The sequence below is a fragment of the Lacerta agilis genome, chromosome 12 (genome assembly GCF_009819535.1).
Source record: "Lacerta agilis isolate rLacAgi1 chromosome 12, rLacAgi1.pri, whole genome shotgun sequence".
NCBI lineage: Eukaryota > Metazoa > Chordata > Lepidosauria > Squamata > Lacertidae > Lacerta > Lacerta agilis.
In genome coordinates, this window is record NC_046323.1 from 42789963 (window position 1) to 42816676 (window position 26714).

General features: G+C 43.1%; 1 protein-coding gene across 6 annotated transcripts in view; it reads right to left on the reverse strand.

The window, feature by feature from the left end:
* Positions 1 to 17579: 17579 nt before the first annotated feature.
* Positions 17580 to 26714, reverse strand: part of WDR37 (WD repeat domain 37) — a 50764-nt gene continuing 41629 nt past the window's right edge. For all 6 annotated transcript variants that reach the window (XM_033165737.1, XM_033165732.1, XM_033165738.1 and 3 more), the window contains 3 exons: positions 22789 to 22923; positions 21709 to 21823; positions 17580 to 20969 (listed from right to left, as the gene is read on the reverse strand). In XM_033165737.1, coding sequence (XP_033021628.1) covers positions 20838 to 20969; positions 21709 to 21823; positions 22789 to 22923 — 382 coding nt within the window. In that variant the 3' untranslated portion in view covers positions 17580 to 20837. The remainder of the gene's footprint in view (positions 20970 to 21708; positions 21824 to 22788; positions 22924 to 26714) is intronic.

Consider the following 26714-nt stretch of genomic DNA (forward strand, 5'->3'; position numbering starts at 1 on the left):
CATAGTGGAGGAGGAACCAGGTGCATCTGCTAAGTCTGCTGACCATCTGCTGCAGCCTCAAGACTCCTGCTCTCTCTTTTTACTGCTCCTTATCTTCAAAGCAGACTTGAGCTGGGCAGCCTTCAAAACAGAGAACTGTGCTCTGTGAAGTAGGACACACGGCCACCCTACAATCCACCCAGCTGCACCAGCAGTTGGCTGTGAGTCCTGGAGGTCCTGCTCCCTGTCTTGCAGGCCTTTCTCCACCTGACCTGGGAGGGCGGGCCCAGACTGACTCCAGCTGCAAAAGCTGAAGCTGCTAATAAGACTCTTGGGGATTGTTGTTGTTGTTAGTGATACTAATCTTTCTGAATCTTTATTTCAGCTTATTTATGATTGTTGTGGAAATTGTTTGATTTGGTCTTGTGCTTTTTGATGTTTCATTCATTGTTTAGGTCCACTTTTGTTACGTTTGTAATTATGTCATAAATTCATGTTGTGAGGTGCCTTGAGCACGGCTTTACTTAGAGGAAAGCAACATACAAGTAAAATCATGTCTGTATGTGCTTCCAGGAGTCTGGGGAAAAGACTTGCCCTCGTCGCCCTCCCCAACATTTGCCTTTTGCTGCTGTCACCCTCCTCTGGAGTAAGTTATATGGGAGCCAACTGCACCTCATCTAGCCTGTATGCCAGTTGTCTGTTATCTACCCTACATTTGGGGCAGGCTCCTTGGAGTGCAGCAATTTGTTCTGTGTGTGTTAAAATTGGTCACTTTTGAATCTGTTTTGTTTTGTTTTGTTTTTTGTTATATTTGTCTCTCCAATGCTCTGTACTGCAAGGTTTTGAATGTTAGCTGTAAGCCACTTTGGGCACAGCTCACTGTGGAAAAGCAGCATATTAAGTAAAGCTACCAAATCACACAAGATGGCAGCCACAGCTCTCCCTCAGCTCCTTCAGCATTGTCTTCTAAGCAGCAGGCTTTCTGAGGCTCTAGTCTAGAGCATGATGGGAAATATCTTCCAGCCTGAGGGCAGCCTTCCATGGGCCCTATGCCAGTGGTGGGAGGAGCCAGAGGGTGGAGCAATGAAGGTGAATTTCAGCTTTGTACAGCAGGCTAGTCTCTACTTCAAGGACACATACCCCTCTCAGCCCTTCAGCCATGAAAGGAAAGAGGCGTTGTCAGAGTACAAGGACAAATTCCAGCCAGTCAAAAACACTTGGAGGACGAGGCATTGCAGTTTGTCACCCGGGGAGAGTTTTATGGGCCGAAGAGAAAGGCCTGGTAGGCTGCTTTTTGGCTGCCATACCTAAGGTTCCTCAGCCCTGCAGTTACCCAAATAACTTTTCTTTATTTGCAGCTAGGAACTTTTCAGTGGTCCTTAGGGTTCATCTATGCTCTTGGATTTATCACCTATCCCGCCTTGCCAAAATAGTTGCACAGCAGCTGTGGTCTCATGGGTGTTTTTTTAATGTTATGTTTCTTTTTTTTAAGAAAAAAAGAAAAGCAAAAAATACAAATCAGTTGCTCTGGTGAAGCATATGGATGACTTCTGTATTTCTAAATCTCATTTTCTTGAAAGATAAACACCAGATTTGTATTTGAATCACACTTGGCAGGCAGGCAGGCACCCACCCACCCACACAGGGAAGAGCTCTCATATAGGGGAGCTGCCACATTATTTCCAACGCAGAAGACTGGCTGGTGTAAGCAATGGACTACCATATGTGGATCTGCTTCCAGGAATGAAGGAAGACTTTGTTGTGTCTGTGTTCTTAAGCAAACTGGCCTAATTTCCCCCTCCTGGACTTGAAAGTAATTATCCTTTGAATTTTGAACTTCTCTGAATTTTGCCATGAAGTTGTTGGCTCAAATAACGTACCAAAATGCATAAAAAGATACACCGATTAGGGTATGTTTAAAAAATACATTGAAATAAAATGTACTTTTAGGTAATTATTTTGTGATAAAATAAGCACTTACTTAAATATGAATTTTCATACAGGGTTTTTTTTAATGTGGAAATGCAAAGGAACTGACTTATGAATGAATGCATACATTTAAAGCACTATGGTGCCACTTTAAAAAGCCATGGCTTCTCTCGGAGAATTCCAGGAGCTGTGATTCACTACTGGTGGTGAGAGTTGTTAGGAAGCTCCTATCATTCCCCAACCCTCCAAGCTGCAATTCTCTCTGAAGTGGGATTGTTAAACCACTCTGCAATTGTAGCTCTGGGAGGGCTTCCTAACCACTCTCAGCACCCATAACAAACTACAGCTCCCAGAATTCTTTGAGGGGAGCCATGCCTGCTTAAAGAGATTTGTTGTTGTTGTTGTTCAGTCGTTCAGTCGTGTCCGACTCTTCGTGACCCCATGGACCAGAGCACGCCAGGCACGCCTATCCTTCACTGCCTCCCGCAGTTTGGCCAAACTCATGTTAGTAGCTTCGAGAACACTGTCCAACCATCTCATCCTCTGTCGTCCCCTTCTCTTTGTGCCCTCCATCTTTCCCAACATCAGGGTCTTTTCCAGGGAGTCTTCTCTTCTCATGAGGTGGCCAAAGTACTGGAGCCTCAACTTCAGGATCTGTCCTTTTAGTGAGCATTCAGGGCCGATTTCCTTGAGAATGGATAGGTTTGATCTTCTTGCAGTCCATGGGACTCTCAAGAGTCTCCTCCAGCACCATAATTCAAAAGCATCAATTCTTTGGCGATCAGCCTTCCTGATGGTCCAGCTCTCACTTCTGTACATTACTACTGGGAAAACCATAGCTTAAACTATACGGACCTTTGTCGGCAAGGTGATGTCTTTGCTTTTTAAGATGCTGTCTAGGTTTGTCATTGCTTTTCTCCAAAGAAGCAGGCGTCTTCTAATTTCGTGACTGCTGTCACCATCTGCAGTGATCATGGAACCCAAGAAAGTGAAATCTCTCACTGCCTCCATTTCCTCCCCTTCTATTTGCCAGGAGGTGATGGGACCAGTGGCCATGATCTTAGTTTTTTTGATGTTGAGCTTCAGACCATATTTTGTGCTTTCCTCTTTCACCCTCATTAAAAGGTTCTTCAATTCCTCCTCACTTTCTGCCATCAAGGTTGTATCATCAGCATATCTGAGGTTGTTGATATTTTTTCCGGCAATCTTAATTCACCTCAGATATCTGTAAGCTGCTCTAGGAGCCTTTTTGTGTCTGAAGAATGAGAATTTTTTTCATTTAAAAAATGCTTTAAACAAACAAATAAGTGTAGAGGTCACTTCCACCTTGTTGGGACATCATCGTGTTGTACTTCTGGGGCCCCTCCTCACCCACAGCCTGCTCTGCATCCTTGGCTGCCTTTGATGCCCTCCCCATGTCGCTCATAATACGTATGTCATGGACTAAAGTGGCACACTCCTGAAATTTTCCACATGCCCAAATAGACATAAGTGTTAAGTCCTTGTGTCTTTATGGCTTTCATCACGGAGGTGAATAGCCACCATCTCCTTTAAAACTAAGGGATGTTTTGCTACATTTGCTGCTGTCTCACAAGCCACTCATATATGCTTGCAATTCAGCAACGGGTGAAACATCTTGTTGGCCTGAGGCTCTGAAAGATAAGTAATGCGGCCTTGGAGAATCACCAACTTCCCTTTGCTGAAATAGTTCTACATGAATACCCTGCTCATGCTAGCTTCCCAGGTAATTAAATCCAGCATTGGTGCAGTTTATGTGCTCTTTTATCAACACTCTTCATGACCCTGGCTGCTTCCATTAGGCCATTTAAGATCTTGTTTCCCTGTCCCGCCATGAGAAAGCTATCAGCCATTTGCTTGTGCCAGTAAACTTTCAGGCCTCTAATAACATTGATAGCCAAAACCCTGCTAAACATGCTTGTGCCAGTAAACTTTCAGGCCTCTAATAACATTGATAGCCAAAACCCTGCTAAACATGATGTTGAGATAAAATTGTGATTGACAAGGTTCATATATGCTGGTTTTCTAGGGGAGTAATGAACACATCATTTGTCACTAGTGTGCAAAACTCTCTTGCACTCCAGGCCTTGGCTGGGCTACTATGACACCCTAGTATGTTTATGAACATTCACACTGGGTGTTAGGGGAGGGGTAGTATCTCTGGTGGGGGACACGCCATGCTCCTTCTGGGTACTTTATCCACCTTTGGTCGCCACCCTGAACTCAGCTCTCACCTGTGGCTCTTAGAAGCTGTCAGCATGCAACAGCAGCAACACACCAGGAACAGCTCAACTGGCCGGCTAAACCAGGTGATGGGTCTCAAACCTTCGGTGAGTTAGGGACTTACAATAATAATAACAATTTATTATTTATACCCCGCCCATCTGGTTGGGTTTCCCCAGCCACTCTGAGCGTCTTCCAACAGAATATTAATAATAATAATAATAAAGCGATAAAACATCAAGCATTAAAAACTTTCCTAAACAGGACTGCCTTGAGATGTCCTCTAAAAGTCAGGTAGTTGTTTATTTCCTTGACATGTGATGGGAGGGCATTCCACAGGGCAGGTGCCACTACCAAGAAGGCCCTCTGCCTGGTTCCCTGTGGCTTCACTTCTCACAGTGAGAGAACCGCCAGAAGGCCCTCGGAGCTGGACCTCAGTGACTTCCCCTGCATGTGAAGACAGGCCCGAGTGGATTGAACAGATGAGACCCATAGTCGAACAGTCAAGAAGGCACTTTCTGCACGTGTTGTAGAGGAAAGTGAGGGGCAGAGGGAGCTTGTCCATCCGGGAAGGTAGCCCATCTAGGAGAAGGGAAACTCTGGTCCTAAACTTCTGCTGCCTTGTGGGATACCTTCAGGAGAAGAATAGGCTAAGGAGTAAACCCTGCACAAATCCAGAGTGGAGTCCCCAAGACTGTTGGATGGCATCTTGTATGCCTCCTTCTGGCAGCTTCTGCAGCCAAGCTGGTGCCAAATGTATTGCTCTGCTTTCCATTAGACCACATCAGCAAGACCGAGGGGGGGGTCTTGTTGTCTGGGCAGCTTTGCGCCTGGAGACACACTCTATTGTGTCTTGAAACAGACAGGAGCCAACAACAGCAAGAAAACTGCTGAAGAGGAAGGTTCAATCACATAGCAGGGACGGCCTGTGCACATCCTGCTTCCATACACCATTATGATTTTCATCACCAGAGAGGGGGCATGTTACAGGGTCAAGCTTCAGCAAGCTCTTCAACTTAACGTTCCTCTGGGCATCCTCAGCTGATCTTCATGGGGAAAGGCGCAAGTCCAATCCCTGGCTTCTCCTGATAAGGTAGGAAATGCTCCTATCTGAAACCGTGGAGAACCACTGCCAGTCAGTGCTGGCCTAGATGTACCAGTCGCCTGATTCAGTATAAGGCAGCTTTCTATGGAGGTGACATAAGACATTTAGTCCCTGGCCTTGACAAGGAGGCAACGAGCACCAAGAATCCGTGCTGGAACCGGCCAAGTTTCTTACTCCGATCTGAATTATTAACAGAGCCAACATTTTAGCTGCAGGCTTCTAATGTATATATCAATAAGCACACAGACACACAAATAGAAAGTTCTGCCGATTCAGACTCTCCATCTGTGCACAGAATACAGATGGATTGTTTTCCGTCAGAGTTTCCTGTCAGAGCTGCAGCTACTTCAAAAAGGCTCTGGGAATGGCTGAGGTCCAGATGAAGCCTCGCGTTTCAGGGCAAAATGCTGTTTGGAGATCTCCAGGGCAGATCTCGATTCTGGCTTCTTGTGTTCTTACATGCTTGCTGGGCCTCTCAGGCCTGCGGGGGGATGCGAGGGCATGTTGTCGAGCTCAGCACATCGTTCCAAGAACAGAATGTTACCTTGCAGCAGTGTGCCCTACAAAAGGACGCAGAGCCAGAGGAATCCCAGCCTCACGCAGCTCATTCAGATAAGCTAAGATAAAGCAAAGGCATCTGATCCTTGAGCCAATTTGAAGCTATACAACTAGGGCATAGGTCCCCCATCCAATGAAATGGGATTGGCTTTGGAGAATACTCAGCATATTGACTGGTACTGCTTCCATACTTCTGCTGAGATGCAACTTTCATGTCTGAAGCACACCCAGGTTAGGCGTCTAACTTGGGAGACAGGGTAGCAGCCTTCAAAGGACCCCACAGATGAGAAGACTCAAGTTCAGGGGTAAACATGCATGCTCTCTTTAGCTGATTGTGGCTTAAAATGCTGAGAAAGGGATATAGCTCAGTGGCAGAACTCTTGCAGGAAAGAGCCTGTGTTTTTAATTGCCCCCCCCCAAAAAAAAAACTGTTTGGCCTTCAGTGCCAAGTGCAAGACGGTGCCAAGTGCTGCTAGAGCTCAGTGTGCAAAATGGAGGCAGAGATGCCCCTCTTTCACAATTGCAAACAGCTGTTGGTTATTTTACCAATACAGATATCTGGCTAATAAACAGCCCAGTAGGTGTCTGCCTATGTTGGCAGTTGGGAAATACCGGTAGATTAGGTGCATTAGCATGCATACACAACACTTGCTCCTCTCAAGCCATGAAGGCAAGAGTGTCTCCCAGTTATAGCTGGTGTACACCAAGTTTTGCACCTTCCACTGTGGTTGCAAAAGCCTGCAACTTACACAATTCAGCGGTAGTGTGAAGCTAAAAGAGCCTAATATTCATCATGTACCAGATGCCTAGCAGGCTGGGTACATGGGTAGCAGTGGGAGCTGCACAGGTCAACATCAAGCCGCCGCCCCCCAAAAAACCCTATATTTTTGATAGTGCACTGCATTGTCCCATTTCAGAGAGAGAAATGCCGGTTTGCTTGGGGTTGGAATTCCACACTGAGCAGGAAATCCGAGTCACTGTGAACAGCTACTGTGAGACTTTAAGGGCGAAGTGAGCTTTGTGTGGCTGCCAACGTTGTGAAAGTCTCGATAGTGGAAATTAATTGCCAGCTGTTACTGGAAGCTCATCATCACCTCTTTCACCTTCACGGTCCTCACCTCCTATTTTCTCCAGCGCTTTCCTTTGCACTCTCCAGACATCTTCTTGGACGTCACCTACAAGCAGCCCTCTGAACAAGCAAATATTTTACAGCCCAGCAAGCAAGTGTCAAGAGCTGCAGCTCATCCAGACTCCGCCGTCTTCAGGTCTGGAGATGTCAAAGCTTGCATCGGTTTTTTGCATTTAATATAGCACTGTATTCTTAGGAGCAAACTCCAGAATTGTCGGCTGAGAGGATGGAATATATTTTGCCACACAACACAACCCCTTTCTAAGCAGCCAGACTAACGCTGTCTACACACCATACATTTAAGGAACTATGTAATTTGCAAAGGGTGCTGAGAATTGTTGCTCTGTGGTGGGCGAACTACAGTTCCCAGAATTCGCAGTAGGGGTTCTTTAAAAGTATGATGTGCATGGAGTCTAAGAGTGAGTGGGCTACAGTCTAAGCATATCCACACTACAGATGTGACAGTCACTCTCTCTTCTGAGGGCATTTTTGGAACTTTGATTCTGTGAGGGGGCTAGTGGTCTCTTGGAGGAGACCCTCTTTTGGGGGGAGGGAAATGGTATAAAATCAATCTAAGTCTGTAGGCCTAGATGCACACCAGAGTTCCTCTGACACGAAACTGATGCCCTGCCCTGCCCAGGTAGCAAAAACAAACACAAAAGTACCAGCTGCGTAACCGAAAGAGGGAATCTTTAAATTCCAACACATTTCCGATGCTACTCTTCCTTAGGGGAAGAAGAATTGCTTCACCAATAAGCAAGGCAGTTGGCTCTCGCTTATCCATTTGATAAACTGCAAAGGCCTGTCTTACATGTAACTTGAGTGTCGCTGCTTAACCAGATGATTCCTTTGCAGGTACCTGCTAAAGAGAAAAAAACAGTTTACAGGCAGTAGGGGAGCCTGAAGTATCAAGGACAATTTCTGATGAGGCAGTGAATGAACCTCATACAAAAAGACTCTGTTAGACAGTCCTTAACTTACAATGGCTACAACAGGTGTTCAGTAGCAAAAGGACCCTGGGACATACGAGCGAGAGCAGCCCACATCATTGGCTGAGACCAGCTATTTCCCAGAACCCTTTTTCTTCAGCGGCCATTCAGCCTATTCATCATTAAACCTTGCTGTGCCTTTATGAGGCATCAGGGCCTGAAACCTCCCTTGTTGGCCTGTTCCCTCACCGTTCCGTCTCCCCCTTTTGTATCACATCTATTAAAGCCTGCAGGCAAGGACTGTGTTGTTTTCTTAAGCCCCTAGAAAAGTCTTAAGCACAATCACGATCATAATAATGACATAATGGAGCAGGGTGCTTTTTTCAAAATAAAAATAAAAGCCGGGGCCTGAGCATGCTACAGGCATTGCAGCGCACAAAGGAGCACAAGTTCTGACGGGTTAGGCACAGCTGCTGCTTCCAATACTGCTGCTGGCTGGATTTTTTAGGAAATTATCCTGGTTAGGGAGTAACAGAGCAAGAACTTGGCAGAGCAGGCAGCCAGGGACGATACTGGGCCTTAGGTTTACAGGGCAGTGTTTAATGAACTTTGAGAGTCAAGTGAGGATATTAAGGCCCGAGGCCTAAAGCACAGGCTTCACAAAATAAATAAAACACTTCATGTACAGTCTCATCAGCTGCCTCTTAGCCAGCTCTTGTGCATTCTTTAGCCAGGTTAAAGAAAGTGTTGCGTTTGTGTTGAAATTCTCCCTCTGTTCACTTCAGCGCAGGAATGTCATTGTGACCAATTAGCAAAGAAGAAACCTGAAAATATTTCCAGCCTATTTGTGGTCCACTGCTGTTGGTGTCTGTTAGTTTTGTGGACGGTTGTTTGGCCGAGGAAGTTAGGGGCCATGGACTAAGAGCATCCTTTGAAAGGGACCGGTTTGGGGCCAGTTTACTTGAAGGATGTCCTTAGCACATATAGGCTCTTTGTGAAACTGGTGCTTTTGCAAGTGCCACAAAATGGGTGCCTTTTAGCTAAGTTTTACTCAGAGTAGGTCCACTGAAATGCATGAACATGCCCAAGGTCCATTAATTTCAGTGTGTCAACTGAGTCGATCTTAGGCCCAGTCACTCCATGTTTAAAGCATTCCAACACCACTTTAAACACTTCCTCATACCATGCAACTGTCCCCGTGGGACATCGTGCAAGATCATGGTGGCCATTTTGGGCACTGTGATTTCAGCACCGATAAAAGTGCATCTTTTGGGTTCTCGTGTAGGTCATGTGACTTGTGCCAGAAGCACAGCCGAGAAGACGGACATCTCGGTTTGGGGACTCATCACGTTGGAGAGTATACTTCCTGCAAAGCATTCTGGGAGTTGCAGTTTGCTATGGGTGCTGAGAGCTCTTAGGAGACTTCTGTTCCCCTCTCAGAGCTATAATTCCAAGAGTTCTCTGTGAAAAGTGGGTATGTCAAACCACTCTCTGGAAACTGCAATTCACAGAAATCTTTGGGGAAAGCTACGACTGTTTAAAGTGGCATCATAGTGCTTTAAATGTATGGCATGAATGTGTCCTATGCTGAATTCCACCCAATGTTCTTTCTGCTGCTGTGAGACGCCAATCTTCAGTGTGGAAGCAGCTGTTTTCTCTGGAATTCTCTGCCTATTAATATTCATCAGGAGTGTATGGGGTGTTAAGGGAGGGGTAATACCTAGCAGTTCGAAAGCACGTCAAAGTGCAAGTAGATAAATAGGTACCGCTCCGGCGGGAAGGTAAACAGCGTTTCCGTGCACTGCTTTGGCCACATGACCTGGAAGCTGTACGCCGGCTCCCTCAACCAATAAAGTGAGATGAGCAGCGCAACCACAGAGTCGTTCGCAGCTGGACCTAACGGTCAGGGGTCCCTTTACCTTTAATACCTCTGATGGGGGACATACGGTGCTCCTTCTGGGGCAGTTTGTCCACCTTTGGTCCCCACCCTGCACTCAGCTCTCACCTGTGAGTTTGGGACTTCCCCTGCATGTGAAGACAGGCTCTGGCAGATGGAGCAGTGGGTCCAACGGTCAAGAAGGCAGTTTCTGTAGGTGCTGCAGAGGAAAGTAAGTGAGGGCCTGATGGGGCCCATCAATCTGGGAATGTTGCCCATCAGAAAACTCTGATCCTAAACTTCCACTTCCTTGCAGCTGCACTCATCCTTTATACAGGCTTTGGGAGTAAACCCTGAGGAAAAATCCGTACCCGCTGCCTTGTAGGACACCTTCAGGAGAAGAAAAGGTTAAGGAGCACACCCTACACACATTTGGAACAGTGTCCCTAGGACGGTTGGGTGATGGCTTGTGATTCTTCCACGATTTGACTTCATCCCCATAGGCGCACTGCGTTGTATTTCAAGACAGACAGATGGCAACAACATTAGTCAGAAACCTTCATTGTACGGTTATTGACGCCTGCTTAAAAAAAAAAAAAACCTTACCAGAATAGCTTGTATTATTTTATGTAAACCCCTTCATGAAAGGTGTTAAAGTACAATATCTCATTGTTCAGTACGTTGTTTGGTTTTCTGAGCAATTTTTCTCCTATAATCCATGGCTTATATTAGGTTTTGGGTTTTTTTAACATTATATTACTGTGTTATATGCCTTTTAACATTCCATAAACTTTGAAGTTTAAGTAAACTGCCTTGAGGTTTAGGAAAGGATATGGCATTATTTTAAAAGTAAAAGTTACAGCATGTTCTCTTGGTTGTTTTCAAGGTAAGCGTTGATTGAGTCATGTTCTCATGCAAAGCACCTGTCTTGACAGAGCAAAAATTACGAATGTATTGTTCTGATGATGCCTTAAAGGCACATAAATCCTAACCCTATTCACATTTTAGCCTACTAGACAAATATCTCTAAATGTAGTCTTATACCTAAACACACGCACTTCATTCCTTGTATGTCTTGCCCTGCCCTCTAGTGGAATTTAATACCAAGAGCACCTTGTTGTGTGAAACTATTCTCACACACCATCGTTTGACACAAGAAAAGGTTGCTTAAGATCAGAAACAGTGAATGAACAGCAGAGTGAACTTGGCTTTCCAAGGAAAGAAGCACAGCTGCGAAACAGTTGAGATCAAGAAGGCTGACCGTAAGCACATTTAAGAAAACCCTCATACATGTCAAGTATTTTCAGAAATCTTCCACAGATAAGAGGTATCTCGGAGGCAGAAAAGCAAGATGCTGACATATAGTTAAGTGGAATCAAGGTGCATCTGAGGAAGGCAGAGCAAAAGCAGGCACACATGCTTGTATACACAACTCACACACACACACTGGAGGGCAGTTGGTTAGAACGTAGTGCTGATAATACCAAGGTCGCAGATTCAATTCCCGTAAGGGACAGCTGCATATTCCTGCATTGCAGGGCATTAAACACTAGGTGATCCTCTGGGTCCCTTCCAACTCTACAATTCTAGGATTCAGTGATCCAGAGGGGCACTTGGGAGAATTTCCTCAACAACCCACTATTCTAAGAGAACCTGTCTTAAACTCCCATGAGGTTGCAAATGAATTGGTGGAGAACTGCTTGAAGGGAAACAGAAATATGACACTCCAGGCCCTTGGGACTTTCCCAGACCATACCCCTTACCAGCACTGCTTTGCATCTTCATCAAGTTTGCCTGGAAGATGTCCCTGAATAGGGATAATGCCCCTTGTTTGCCTGGATGGAGAGGCAGATATGTGCACATGTATAACCCCCTGACTTTCGTGTGGCCCAAATCTAGCCTAGTGTACACAGAGCGAACATCCATTTGGTCCTCCCAATTTTGCTTATGGACATTGGGCCGAAAAAGGTTCCCATCTGAAAGTTTCTGCCTCTCGGCTGGGATGTCCTGCATTTCTCCACCAGCGGCAGTCAGTGACATAGAACTCTGGATCAGAGCCGTTGTGAAGATGTGACTCTTCTCTGGAGCTGCCTAAAGTTTTGCAGGCATTCAGATTTAGGACCCATGTGCACTTTCCCTTCCTAGTGGTGCGTTACCCTTAAAACACCCAGCCACAAAACCAGGCAGCCTGGATTTGTTGAGCAGAAACACAAGACACCAGGGACTGACAGCTGACTGGGTCTATAGGCAAGCACAGCGCTAACGACAGATGTTGTGTCAACTCCGCAGCGCAGGCCTGCCAACGGATTTGCTATTCTAGAAGCGGGCACAAGCAGTCATGCCAAATTTCCTGTGGTTTAGTGATATGAAGCGGGTTATGAAGCATCAAAACCAGACAGGCTTCCTAATTCAATTCAGTGTGATGGAAATCGGGCTCAAGAGTGGGATGACTTAAGGCTCAAGTCTTAAGCAAAGATCCTTTCCAGTTCCCCCATAGACTCTTCTCGGTTAACTCTTTCCCTCCTTGTGTGTTCCCGTATCCTAATCGAGATATGGATGCTATTCTGTATCAGGGACAAAGATTGTGTCCCCTAGCTGTTTTTGGACTGCAGCTCGCATCAGCCTCTGGTAGCACGGCCAATGGTGGAGGAAGTTGAAATCCATCAATATCTGGAGGTCAGCACGATGAAGCACCCCTGTTCTGGACTGCAAAGCTCTCAAAGGGATGGAGATTCCCAATGGCATTTCCAGCTAAAGGATCCCAGAAAGGCTGGAAGAGGTCTCTGTCCAAGATGTTAGAGAACCACCACTAGTTATAGGAGGCAGAACTGGTTCAGTGGCTTGAACCTATCTGTTCATTTTGTGATAATTTTGTGTGGGGGTGTTATTGATTTGTTTTGTTTTTGTTGTTTTTATTATGATTTTTTGTTGTTGTTGTTGTTGTTCCTATCTTGTATTTTTATGCTGTGAACTACCCTGAGATCTACGGATGAAGGGTGGTAAACAAATTAATAAAATAAAATAGAAAGGGAGCAATGGCTTTAAGCCATTCAAAAGTATTAGCAAGCACTGCTACAAGTCTGCTTTAGACCCCTCTTCAGCCCTGAGGCAACATCAAAACCTGCAATCTGGACCTGCTTCATCCCCTGCCCACCACAGGTCCCATTCTATATCACATTATTTATTGTACTATTTTAAAATAGCACACCATTTTGCATACCAATCTTAAAGCTCACATAAATTCCCGGAGGATATGACTACCAATGCCTGCTCGCCACAATGGCTATTTTCATTGCTGAAGGCAGCACGGCCCTGAATACCAGTTGCTTGGAATCACAAACAGGGAGGTCGTCGTTGTGCTCAGGTCCTGCTTGTGGGCTTCCCATGGGCATCTGGTTTGCCACTGTGGGAACAGAGTGCTGGAATAAATAGGCTTTGGTCCAGAAACACTCTTCTTGTGGGTTTATGATGCATCTTGGCTGTGAGTCCTGGAGGACCTGCTCCCTGCCTTGCAGGTCATTTTCTACCTGACCTGGGAGGGCAGGACTGACTCCAGCTGCAAAAGCTGAGGCTGTTGAACAGACTCTGGCTGGGGTGTTGTTTGGAGTTTTTTGTTGGGAGGGGAGTTGTTGCTGGGTGGTTTTTGTTTTGTATATTTTGGATCTTGTGGAAATTGTTCTGTTTGGTTGTGTGTTTTTAAACATTTTACTTATTATGACTACTTTTGTTATATTGTAGTTATGTATTTTTTTTATGCCTTGAGCATGGTTTGAACTGTGGAAAGGTGGCATACAAATAAAATGATGTACGAATGTATGTATAATTATAACCCAGCCATCTGATCTAGGCTTGCTAAAGTCCAGCATATGAGAAAAGCTTTTGCAATGTTATGTGTGGGCTGAAAATATTAGAATGTAATTACACATAAATCTGTTCACCTCTGGCCCTGCATTATTCCTTCACTACCCTTCAGTGCTCTCATCTTAATACAGCTAGAGACCAATCATGAAAAAACTCTTCCTTGCTTATGAGCCATTCATGGTCAAATGTGTAACCCAGTCATTCCTTTGTTAATCCTGTTATGTTACTGACATAATTATCTCCATAAGAATCCTCTTTCAAAGATTACTGCTTACAGGTTGGAGGCCAGAAAACTCCTTTTCCAGGCCTTCAAATATACATTGGAGTTGGAACTTTTCTCACTTCCTAAAACATGCCTCCTCCCCCATGGCTCCATTGCCACATTTTGTCAGCAAACTGCAGATTATCATGCAGCCTAAGAATCATCAAGCTTTCTTAAGCAAAGGCATTTCTAAACAAGCAAAATAACAAGAGACTTGGCCTTTGTCTCATTCTCACCAGACCTGATTGGCTTTTTGCCCTTGGGACAGTGGTGGCTGTTATTCATTGCAGAAGGGATACCAAGAGTGGATGGAGCCGGAACCAAAAGCAGGCAGAACCAGCTCTTTCTAGTTTTGTTCCCTGCCTCTTCCTCCTCCTCCTCCTCTTCTTCACCGAGCAAGGGCAACACATATACTAAGGAGGAAGAAGCTTAAAGCTAGTCTTAACCCCAGGACTGGTTGTAAGTAATGATGCAGGAAGGTGGGGGCTGGTTGAGCAGAGACTAGGGTTGGTGGGGCAGTGACTCATTTGCTCACATGGCCCAGCCTCCACTGCCTTGACACTGTGATATTACCTGGACTTTCCTCTTCCAAGGAACCCAACTATATAAACAGCGGCCACCTTCAAGCTAGTACATAACATGGTGCTCTTTCTCCATTTGCAAAAATTAGAACCGAGACATACAAAAATAAGAACCATGTAAGAGCCCAGCTGTACGGTAACAGATCACAGAAAGAAAGCTACACCACATCTGATTAATTCCATCATCTCTCTGGTTTACACAGCAAGTACACCAAAATTCCAAATTCCCTTTTCTTTGTGGATTAGCAGCAGCCTTGTATTGTACTATACGTCTTCCTCCGAGATTGGTTCCATTAAAAAACCCTTTGTTTTCCTTGGCTTCTGATAAGTTATGCTGCAAAGGTGCAGATAACATTTCGACAAAGCTAGATAAGAAATTAAAATCAGATTAAACCGTATTCCATCATTTCACTTTTAAATAGCAAAGTCCACCTTCTCTGGGGATGTTGTCTTAGCCTGTGAGAAAGCCAAACATTAAACAATGTAGTTATATTAACTTATTTACCATCCCCGCTTGCTGGCATTTCTTTTGTTTGAAGAAGCACACAGAATGTCAGAAAGTGGGAACTTAATATATTAGTAGTCTTACAGTAGAATACCATTCAGGAAGGCAAACTGGACTTGCATTGACAAACCCCAGGTATAAACGGAGTACTGTGCCAATATTTAATAATTCTGTACCCCAACATGCTGAATTTTGCAACCTGCATAAATTTTGCAAATATAGCATATCTGAATACTTTGTTGTGGGTATTCTGCTCACGGAGGAGGGGAGGGAAGAGACCACACCACCGGATTCTCTTATTTCAGCCAGCATCACAAATATGAACATCTTCTCAGCTCTAAGGACTAGGACATCCCAACCTGATGCTCAATGGATGTTTTGGCCTAGAACTCCCATCAGGCCTGACCATTGGCTTTTCTTGGCTGGAACTGATGGGAGTTTAAGTTCAAAAAATGGGGGGGGGGGGCTCATCAGTGAGAAAGGCTGGACTAGGAACTTGCTCTTTTTCGAAATGAAATTTGAGATTCTTAAGATGCTGAATCTCCCCTCCCAATATTGTATTTTGCATACTGTATTTGCTTTGCTTCCCTCGTGCCTGTCCATAGCACGGCCTGCTGCAGTCACGTGACTCCCTGGCCAACCTCTCACCAGCACTAATAAGTATATTCAAGAACAGCCCTTTAATTTGAATTTGCTGGTGGGTAAGTCCTTATGAGACAGCTTGGCTGACCACCACCCCATTAAGTGGGGCTATTTTGTAGTAGTGCCACCACTGGACTCCTATGTGCAGGGTCCATTTTGCACAAAACTTTTAATCAGTAGATGGTGCTTATACATCATGAAAGTCTGGCTTTACGTTTAATATTCTTTATGGAGCACGACTACTGTTTTAAAACATAATTGCTTCCACCTTTGTTTAGGTACAGTCACAGGGGACCACAAACTTCCCATTGCCACTATACCACATCAAACCCCTACTCTGCCTGTAATACAGCCTCTTCAACTTTTAAGCATTACACACAAGAAGAAGAAGAAGAAGAGTTTGGATTTGATATCCCGCTTTATCACTACCCGAAGGAGTCTCAAAGCGGCTCACATTCTCCTTTTCCTTCCTCCCCCACAACAAACACTCTGTGAGGTGAGTGGGGCTGAGAGACTTCAGAGAAGTGTGGCTAGCCCAAGGTCACCCAGCAGCTGCATGTGGAGGAGTGGAGACGCGAACCCGGTTCCCCAGATTACGAGTCTACTGCTCTTAACCACTACACCACACTGGCTCTCTCACAAGGGATTTCCATATAATTCGGAGTTGCTATAGTGGTGTTAAGAAACCTGACCATGTCAGTATTTGCACATTTCCCAACAGCCCTTATGGTTCCTGAGTGGCTAGACACTTGCCTGTAGATCCCCCGGCTGTTTTGGGTTCTTCCTCTCAAGCTTACATTATGTCCTCTTAAACAGGAGGGGAAAGGAGCAACACGGTGTTCCGTTCCCAATTCCATTTTCATACTTGCAAGGATTCTTCTGTGAAAAATGTTTAACTCCAATAACTTAATATGCCTGGCCTCGCCTGTGCTGCCTGACAAACCCATAGCATAAGGCCTTCAAGATGCTATTGATGACAATTTTGCAAGAATATTTCAGGAAGGATGTTAACTATGCAAGATGTTTCCATAGCAATCCTAACACTTCATTTTTATATGAACGCGACAATCTTTGGATCACTTGTCAATCTTGACTTCAGCTTATTGTAAGCTGTATCCGTTATTTCTGCTCAGCCTGTAGAGTGTTTCGTGATACTCGGAGGACTGTTGTATCAAAATAAATTGTACTGAATCTATGTTTTGACTCGTTTCTTTAAGCAAAGAAAAATCAATTTAACGTAACACTGGGGAAACAAGCCACATGGAGGATGTTCATAACCTGTGTAGCAAGATGCAATTAAAGATTTGCTTGCACAGAATAGGGTAGGAAATGGAAACGTACAAATACCTGTCAAAGCCACTTTTAAGTTATACACTTCAAAATGTAGGGTGCATTTTGTAACACAAAGAAGTCCCATTTCCTACAGCTAACTTGGCTTTCTTCCTGCCAGCCATGGCTACAACTTTTCAGACCCAGGAACCACCTTGAACGCAAACATGCCATATCTTAATTTTTAACCATATATTTTTATGATGGTGGGGTTGCTGTTGTGACCCACCTTAGATCAGGCCATGACCCCACCAGCTGAGGACCATTAAAAATGACAGCTCTGCATCTCATTCTTGCATTTTTATATGTAATGTCTAGGAATATGCAAAATGTGATTAACCTCAAGCTGTGAATTTTCCTGACCCACAAGCAACAGCTAGTTAGTGGAACCGCAGTAATGAATATCACTGTGTTGTTTCTAAATGTTATAGATAAGGAGGAAAAGGACCCATAGGCTTGTTTCTTCAGCAGCAGCCCCTTGTGTCAGAACATCTAGTTCCAATTCAAAGAGCAGAAGAAATTGGGGGGGGGGGGTTCCACCTGAAATATATTGGGGGAAATTCCACTTGGCTGCTTTCACTTAGGACATAGAGAGCAAGGTGAGACTTGCACAAATCAGGTCATTTAGAGCTTATTAAAAACACGCATTCGGAAACAATGCTGAATGATTTAATGGCATTTTCAAATTGCAACGAAGACACACACTGAACATCTAAAAAACACAATCAAATCACCAGAATATCAGTAAACAAAAAAACAAGTGGTTCTACACTGACATACGAGTACAGGATTTTCTTCCTCTGCGGAAGTTGGTTTTCAAAGACTTAGGCATCAAAATAAGATTCTTCCGATTTCTGAAATAGGTACAGATGTTTTCATTTTTTTAAAAAAAATGATGTGCACTGTTTGAAGACCACATATACACAGAGAAAGACAGACAGACACAGGTCTTTGTGATTTGCCCAGTGATACAGCGATCTTATGCAAAACTAAGTTTCAATACTGAAAATATGTAACAGTCACTTTCCTTCTATGTGAAATGCAAGACATAATTAAATCAATACTCACAGCAGTTATTAGAACACCTGTTCATTATCATGTGAAGACCAGAAAATGTGAAATGTATAACTGTTTACACTGCTACCATTCATCTACTGTTGGGACAGGCACCTGTTGCCTCAACACAACACTTAACTAACTTGCTCCTTTCAATGAAGCCAAGACATGTGGCTGAGTGGGAACAAGCAGGTAGATATCTCTGCTACAGGAGGTTGGTCCTTTGGTGATATATAAAGCTCAGTGACAGCAGGCATCAATTTCACGCTCCACTGTTGTTATTTCATATATATTTTTAAAATGTAAAGACTCCATTCCTATGAACTGTCCATGCAAGTGGCACCCATCATCTCTCACTGAAGGTGGAGAGCTATGAGCCCAAGCCACTCAACGGGTGATTCCCAAGACAATGAGACCAGAGAGAACCCAAGCTCTACCCTAAGGCAGGTCTAGACATTCTTAAAGGAGTTTGTTGCATTCAATTGAAATGCCTGCAACACCCATTAGCTAGGGAGCATGTAGGCAAAACATTGTCTTTTAACAATGATAAATAAAGGAGTGATGTGGCAAGATTGCTCCTCTCTACACTGTTTCCCCATCCAGTCACTCTGTGACAAGACCCAAATAGAAGCACATGCTGCAAAACGATGTAACAAAACATGCAATAAAGCCATCCACAACTCATTTGAGTTTTGCCATCGAGTATGGGTAGATGACCCGGATTAGGGAAATGAAAAGCAGTATCTCTTAAGGATTTTAAATCAAATTCCAAGTAATCATTTACTTATCATTATACATTTGATAATATAATCACAAGCCTCAGTCATTTACTCATTCCAGGCTTTAGTGCTACATAGCCACTTAAGCTTTGAGATCACAGATCCTTTTACCCCAAACAGATCAAGCTATTCACTTATTATATGCTTCTTGCATTAATTCTCTTCTCCATAAACTACTTTAACTCCTATATGACATGCTATAATGTTATGCCTCAACTTGCTATGATTTCAGCACTCTCATAAATGATGCCTCCACTCTCTCCCCTAGAGTCAGCTTCTCAAATTCCTATTGGACAGTGCTATGGAGCACAATAACTGGAGGAGGAAGAGGAGAACTGATCAAGGAAGTGTAACTCAAAGTAATGTAGGGGAAATAATTTTAAACCTTTTATAAGCAACCTACATTACCACTTTGATTATTTTGGCTCCAACCCTGAGATATGAACAAACAGTTTAGAGAACCACTGCCTGCCCTCAGCTGCAAATACAACATCTATGAAGGAGTCATAATGTACGGTCTCATTATCCTTCTTCAAGACAGTTGGCTACCTGAAGTGCTTGGGAATATTAATTGCACACATCAAGCTGACAACACAACTTAGTAAGAGCAAAACCCATTTAAGGACCGCCTGTCAAATGGTGTGAAACAACACAAGGACCTTCATTCCAAGTTAACAAGTTATGTCTTGACAAAGTACAACCTTGAAATTTGGTATGATTGTCTTCCACTCTTTATGACAGCACATTGGAATGAGACCCAAAGTGTGTTATCAAGGTTAAACAGCAAGATTCATAGTAGCCCCACATACATTTTTGAGGTAGCACACTTAGTTGCAATGGCCAGGATCCAAAGAACAATGTTAGCATGACCAAGGGTTTGGGAATGTCCAACGAACTTCCTTACTTTTGTCTTTGAACAGCAGACCCGCTCCCAACCACCATGCCATATTACAATCTGCTTCTGACAGGCCACTTAATTTCAAAAGTGGCTTGCCACGTTTATTGGCATGCATAACTAGTCTGATCTTTTGGATCTCTGCCACAGTGTTGTTGGCCCAAAAACAGAACGTTGATGGGAGAGGTCCCATTTTGAAATATGTTAAACACAGGTGCATTCTTTTTTTAAAAAAAAAAAAACCAAAAAACTTCAAGATTTATTCTGTTTTTTATAATAAAAAAATCTTCACAAAATGTAGCAATGTAAATCCTTCTTAGATACAGGTCTCACATTCTCTAGGAAATTTCATCTGCCGCTTGTGGTTTATAACAGCTGCTATAAACTAAAGTGCTTTAAAACTTGCTCAGATTGCCGTGATTATAATATTTTGTAGTTTGCAGTTATGTAAAATACCAAAACACAGAATGGTGGCTCTAGCCAACAGGGTAAGGGTGAACCAGTTAGTTCTTGAAATGTATAGGAATATACTCAACATGGCAAACCAACATTCTATGCCCAATGCTTTAAAAAAAACCTGTATTTTCCCCCTTAAATTGGGAATTGAAATAAATACTCCAATAAATAAATACATTGGAGTGCTCAAATCAGAATCAAATACTACATTGGAGTGCTCAAATCAGCAGGAGTGCTCAAATATAGATGGGAGGGGAAATCTCCACCATACTTCTGAAATTCACCCTTCATCTTAAGTTTAGCCCTATACGCTCCTTAATCACAAGGCAGATATGTAAAATGATGAGGGAAAGGCAGACTATATATTCTTCACAATAAGTACACAGAATTCACATTTAAGTCAAACATAATGCCCTACTGTTCATCTAGGCTGAATAACTTATGAACACTTATATGCTCCATAGGAAAGCCAAATATCCTTCTACTCACCAGTGGATGCCAAGTTATAAAAGTCCATATGCGAGAATCTAGCTTCTTTGAAAAGGTCACATATTTCTCTGTACATTTCATGCAAACTGTGCACAATGTGATAACAACATTTGCAACACACTCCCTTTCAAGGCGCACCTTTTATGTTAACAGCAGACCAGCTTACAGGAAAGTCTGCACAAAAAAAGTCTATGGCAACAAAACTGAGGGGTCCGGGGAAGAATTCTTTCAGCATCTCATTTTTCCTGAAGCAAGGCAGGAATATTGATGTTCCACCCAATAGCCTGCCGATCAAATCCACAAGTGAACAGATTGCAGATCGGGTGGTCTTCACTCCATGCTGAACAGCAAACCATTCTTCTATGCCCCTGTGACAACAGAAATGGCTGCGTTAGAATATTGGCTCCTCTACCTGTCCCTGCCTCAAATCAGCCACTTCCCCTTTCCACCTCCAACATTTCAGGGTGAAAAGGAGAAGTGCAGGGAGGTTCTGAAAGCTCTTCATGATCCTTTTCACTCTTCTCCTTGGCATCTCCAACTCTGGGGGTGCAAAAGAGGTGGGGAGAGGAAAAGGCTTTCAAAGTTTCTCTGCACTTCTCCTTTCCACCCTCAAGGTTAGAGGTGGAAAGGGAAAGCAGGGACTTATGGTGAGTTACAACCCCTCCCTATGTAGAAGCCCAGATTCCAGTTTATCTGAGGGAAGTACAGGAATGGAAAACATTCATTTGCTTCTGAAATAAGAACCTGAAGGTCATGGTTCATTTCTGCGAGCCAATGGCCCCAATCGAAAAGAAGGTTCTTATTGGTACTGTGAAGTCGCATTGTGAAATCATACTGAGATGTTCCTAGGAAGCAGTTCATAATTAAATGAATAATAATCCTGCTTTAAAGGACAAGACTTTGAATTGGTCTCAGAAACAGGCTTAATCCAAGGCAGTTGTTTTACAAGGACAAGCTGTGTCCAATTTTTGCAACTTGACGACTGTTAAAGACATTATCTTTGGATCAGGTATTCTGCTATCAATATTTCTAATTATGCATACACAGAGAGAAAAAGGGGTTGGGAGCAGGGATCTTTCTTACATATAGAACTCAAAATTCTGGTACCTGTCTGTTGCTGCGAGGTAGCCGTGCTAATCGCACTCCAGACATGTCAAATAATCTAACCTGCCGGTTGTCATGTGGAAGGGCAATGATTCTTTGGCCGACACAAACATTAATCCTGCACAGAAGAGATAAAAATAAGCTAGGAAGCTTGACAAATGAGAACCGACAGTTGTTCAAGTTCACTGAAAATGATTTAATTGGGGGTTTATCTTGTACACATTTCCAGCAAATACATATTACTTTATTTTTGCAACAAAATCAAGTATTGGAAAAACACTTGTTTCTAGAGATGACGATTATCAAAATTCACACTGCCGCTGCTACCACACACAGCAATGTAGCAAGAGAATCATTGCAAGGGTTTCCTCATGCACACATGAATTTTCTTGGGTTCCCATCACCACCAAGAACTAAAGAACCTTTCAGAAGGTCATACATCCAAATAAAATGCTTTAGCTGAATGAATGACAATCTTTGGATCTACAGCTTTGGACTTAGGCCTGTTACATAAAGAAAGAAGTAGAATTCAGTTAATTGTTCTTGGAAATTCAAATATTTTCAGTAATGCAAACATTTAAAAAATTTAAAAAACAAATAAAAATTATAAGGTGCACCAGAATAAGAGGCCTAAAATTGGTTTTGCTTTGATGTCCACAGAATGGTCCAAAGACATATGATAGCTTTAGAAATGGAACGAAGCTCTCCGCTCAGGTAATGCTTCACAGCTACACATCCTCTTTGGGATACAAATTCAGTAACTAGCCTGTCCAACCCGGAATGCATGTGGGATTCCCACTAAGAATTTTTAACTGATTTGCACACACAATACTCCACGTCTCTACAATTCTCTCTCTTTGAAGAATCCAACTGTCGTGGGCACCACTATTCTGAACATACTATAATAGTTTGTGCAGAAACTAGGCCCCATGAGTAAAACAGTACCACTGAGATGTCTAATCAGAGTTGTTACTCTGCTGTACATGTACATCATTAATTCCAAATATATAGCACCTGTTGTTTAATTCATTAAAATCAAGCCAATACCTCCTATATTTAACCAATTGGACTGTTTGGGCTTACCTGTTTACTGCAGAATCTGTGCGAATAGTGGCAATAGGCGACCTCATATTTTTCAAGTCCCAGACTTTCACAGTACGGTCATCACTACCCGAAACAACGTTGTCTCCCACAGTGAAGACAGCTGAAGTCACAGTGCTTAAAGGGAGGGGGGAACATTAGAGCCATATTTAGCATTATTACCTAAAATAGACACGGCATTTTTCACTTTTACAATACTACACTACTCTGGAGGGGGGGTGCGGACAGAAGCAAACTTTAAATCCAATGATTTTAAAACACTAACAAGTGAATTATTACTGGAAACTCAAAGTTTGCAGCTAACAGCATCTCTTATCAAACAAGAAGTTTAATATGTATTTTTAACATACAAGTACATGTTAAAATAATGCAACTGATCTCTTGCACAAGAGATGAGACTTCATAAGATATATAAAAATCACCCTTCAGTCATAAGGAAAAAGTGGAGGTCATGTTTCTGTGTTATGCCTACTCCAGATCAATATATTTTTTTTAAATGCCATGTTTGAATTACTATTAGCAAATCAAGGATCAGAGTATAAAAATATGTAACCCCAGAAACCAGGAGCGTGTTATCTATTACATCTGAAAGGACAAAGACCGAGGTTTTAAGGTATTGCTTTAATTCTAGTCTACAAAGCCTTGAGCTTGTTTCCACCTACACAGCATGCTAACAAAGCCTTTCTTTCCCTCCCCTGGTTCATTACAGTGTGCTTCTGAGCTCAATTTCTATGGATCGCATTTAATGACCTATCCTGTATAGCTTGAGGGTCATGCACATCAATTGCTCAGATTTTAGTAATTTTAATTTAAGGTGTCAAGTTGCTCCTGTCACTTCTATTGTACTGTGAGAATTTGATTTCATGTCCTATTCAGCCTACTGATTGAGATTAGTATTACCCAAGTCACAATGGACTAGTATGTGCAGGCCCTCTTAATTTAAATTGACATCAAATTAAAGTCTAATTAGATCCAAACACCATTATGTCAGTGGTACGAAGTTTTTTAATGCTGTATCAGAGTGCCACAGGGTAATTATGTGGCAAGAACTAAAGGTCTTCACTTGAGCTTTCTGAGCCCAATACCCAATTACAGATGCCTATGCGCCTGACCTACTGTGGAGGCACAGGCAATTAAGAACAGCCACAGAATCTATGGAAGATCTCCACTTACCATACACATTCACAGCCAGGAGAACGTCTTCGTCTCCCAAAATATATGCATTACATACAGAAATAGTCGCGCAAGCGGAGCATTTCACTGTTCCACAACATATGACAATAGATTTGATTCTTTCATCATGCATTAAAATTATTCATCTAGTTAAGATTTAAAAGCTTGTATTTTCGAGAAACCATTCAAAGCTCTCTGCTTTTCAACTTCTTCTGCTCAAGGACCTGAACACTCCCCCCCCCCTTGTTTAAATTTGCATCTCAAACTACATCCCCAAAGGTTACAGTATGGGTTGCATGTGTTGTTGTTGTTGTTTAAAAAAGACAGAAAATACCAGAAATTAACTCTTTACTGGCAGCACCCTTATCTTATGAATGCTAGATAACTGAGAAGATCAAACACAGCTAGTATGAATATTTTGCACAGAAGAAGTAGATTTTTATAACATGTAAGATTGCTTTGTATCACAAGTCCATTTAATCCAGCATTGCATGCTCCATCTGGCAGGGGGTCTCTCCAAGGTCTCCGAAAGAAGCTTTCCCCATCTTTGCCCTCTAAGGCCCTGTTTATCCAGAGATGCCAAGGACTGAACCTTGTGCATGCTAGAATGGATAACTGCCATAACTCAGTGATTCTCTCAAATGTCTTGTATGTATGTATGTACAATAAGATTTCTTACCCACACTTCACCCTAAGGCTCTTGGGTGGGTTAGGTAAAGGTAAAGGGACCCCTGACCGTTAGGTCCCGTTGCAGACGACTCTGGGGATGCGGCGCTCATCTTGCTCTATAGGCCAAGGGAGCCGGTGTTTGTCCGCAAACAGTTTCCAGGTCATGTGGCCAGCATGACTAAGCCGCTTCTGGCAAACCAGAGCAACACACAGAAACACTGTTTACCTTCCTGCCGGAGCGGTACCTATTTATTTACTTGCACTTTGACGTGCTTTTGAACTGCTAGGTGGGCAGGAGCTGGGACTGAACAACAGGAGCTCACCCCATCGTGGGGATTCAAACCATTGACCTTCTGATTGGCAAGCCCTAGGCTCTGTGGTTTAGACCACAGCGCTACCCGTGTCCCTTTGGGTGGGTTACAACAATATAATATGCAATTATAAAAATAACTAAAACCATTACAATTATAATACACGTCTAACCCCTTCCAAACGGAATGGAACCAAAGAGCTTAATTGGATCTAATCAGATTTCTGTTCTGTTTAAATCCCTTCTATTTCCAATTTGTGCTTGCCACTCTCCACCCAATATTTTCTGAAATTCTCCATTGGGGATATGTACAACAATCATTTGAACCTCTCAGCAGCTTTGGATATACCCTTTGGTCATATCACTGAGTGAAGTGCTGAAGTGTCATTCAAATGCAAATTACACTCTGCTCTACCACTTATCCTCAACATCTGATCCCAGGGAGGCAGTAGAGATGACAACCCAATGTCTGGCATTAGTTCAAAGTGGATTGGTGTGAAGGAGATGCTGCTATTCAAGGGTGCTTTAAATCTGTAAGGGTTATGTGGTCTGTTCTAGGTAAGACTACATTTGCCTTAAAGGTCTGGGTGGTTCGTTTGGGTGCTCCTTGGTGTAATAATTTCCTCACATGTTCAGGTGAAGAGGACTGCCTTTTGCCAACTGGTTTACAAGCTGTAACCATTTCTAGAGGAGACAGGCCTGGCCTCAGTTATCCATGCCTCAGTTATCAAAGCTAAAGACATCACCTTGCCGACAAAGGTCCGTATAGTTAAAGCTATGGTTTTCCCAGTAGTAATGTACAGAAGTGAGAGCTGGACCATCAAGAAGGCTGATCGCCGAAGAATTGATGCTTTTGAATTATGGTGCTGGAGGAGACTCTTGAGAGTCCCATGGACTGCAAGAAGATCAAACCTATCCATTCTCAAGGAAATCTGCCCTGAGTGCTCACTAGAAGGACAGATCCTGAAGTTGAGGCTCCAGTACTTTGCCCACCTCATGAGAAGAGAAGACTCCCTGGAAAAGACCCTGATGTTGGGAAAGATGGAGGGCACAAGGAGAAGGGGATGACAGAGGATGAGATGGTTGGACAGTGTTCTCAAAGCTACTAACATGAGTTTGGTCAAACTGCGGGAGGCAGTGAAGGATAGGCGTGCCTGGCATGCTCTGGTCCATGGGGTCACGAAGAGTCGGACACGACTGAACGACTGAACAACAACAAAATTGATCCACAACTGCCTTTAAAAGATAGCCTGGAAACTTCACATAATGCAAACCTCTTTACAGTAACATACTAAAACCTGTTAGCAAATAGGAGGCCACATGGCTGGCTTTCTTTTCAAAGTTAAGAGAATACAGTTACAGTGATTTCAGTTACCAGAGTAAAGTCTCAAGAATATTTATTCACCATAAATACCATGTCTTAAGCTAGGTGTGATATGTGTATGTTGATTTGGCTGTGAATGTGTGCGTCTACTGTACATTAAAGGGTCTCGTTTTGAAAATGGGGTTCTCAATAAATTTAATGGTCTGTTAATAATTATTACTAAAAGCTGAATAACCTTGAAGGATGTACACTTTGTATTTCTATGTAAAGGAAATACTTCCCAAAGCATTCCCAAATCTTCATGTATGAGCTTTCCTTTATCCAAAGACTGAACACCAAAAAAATCTGTTTTCCTTGCAAGCACTTTGGAGTAAATATAGTCTTTAAGAATAATAGAGTAATAAGCTGTAACAGGAAAATCAAAGTTTCTTA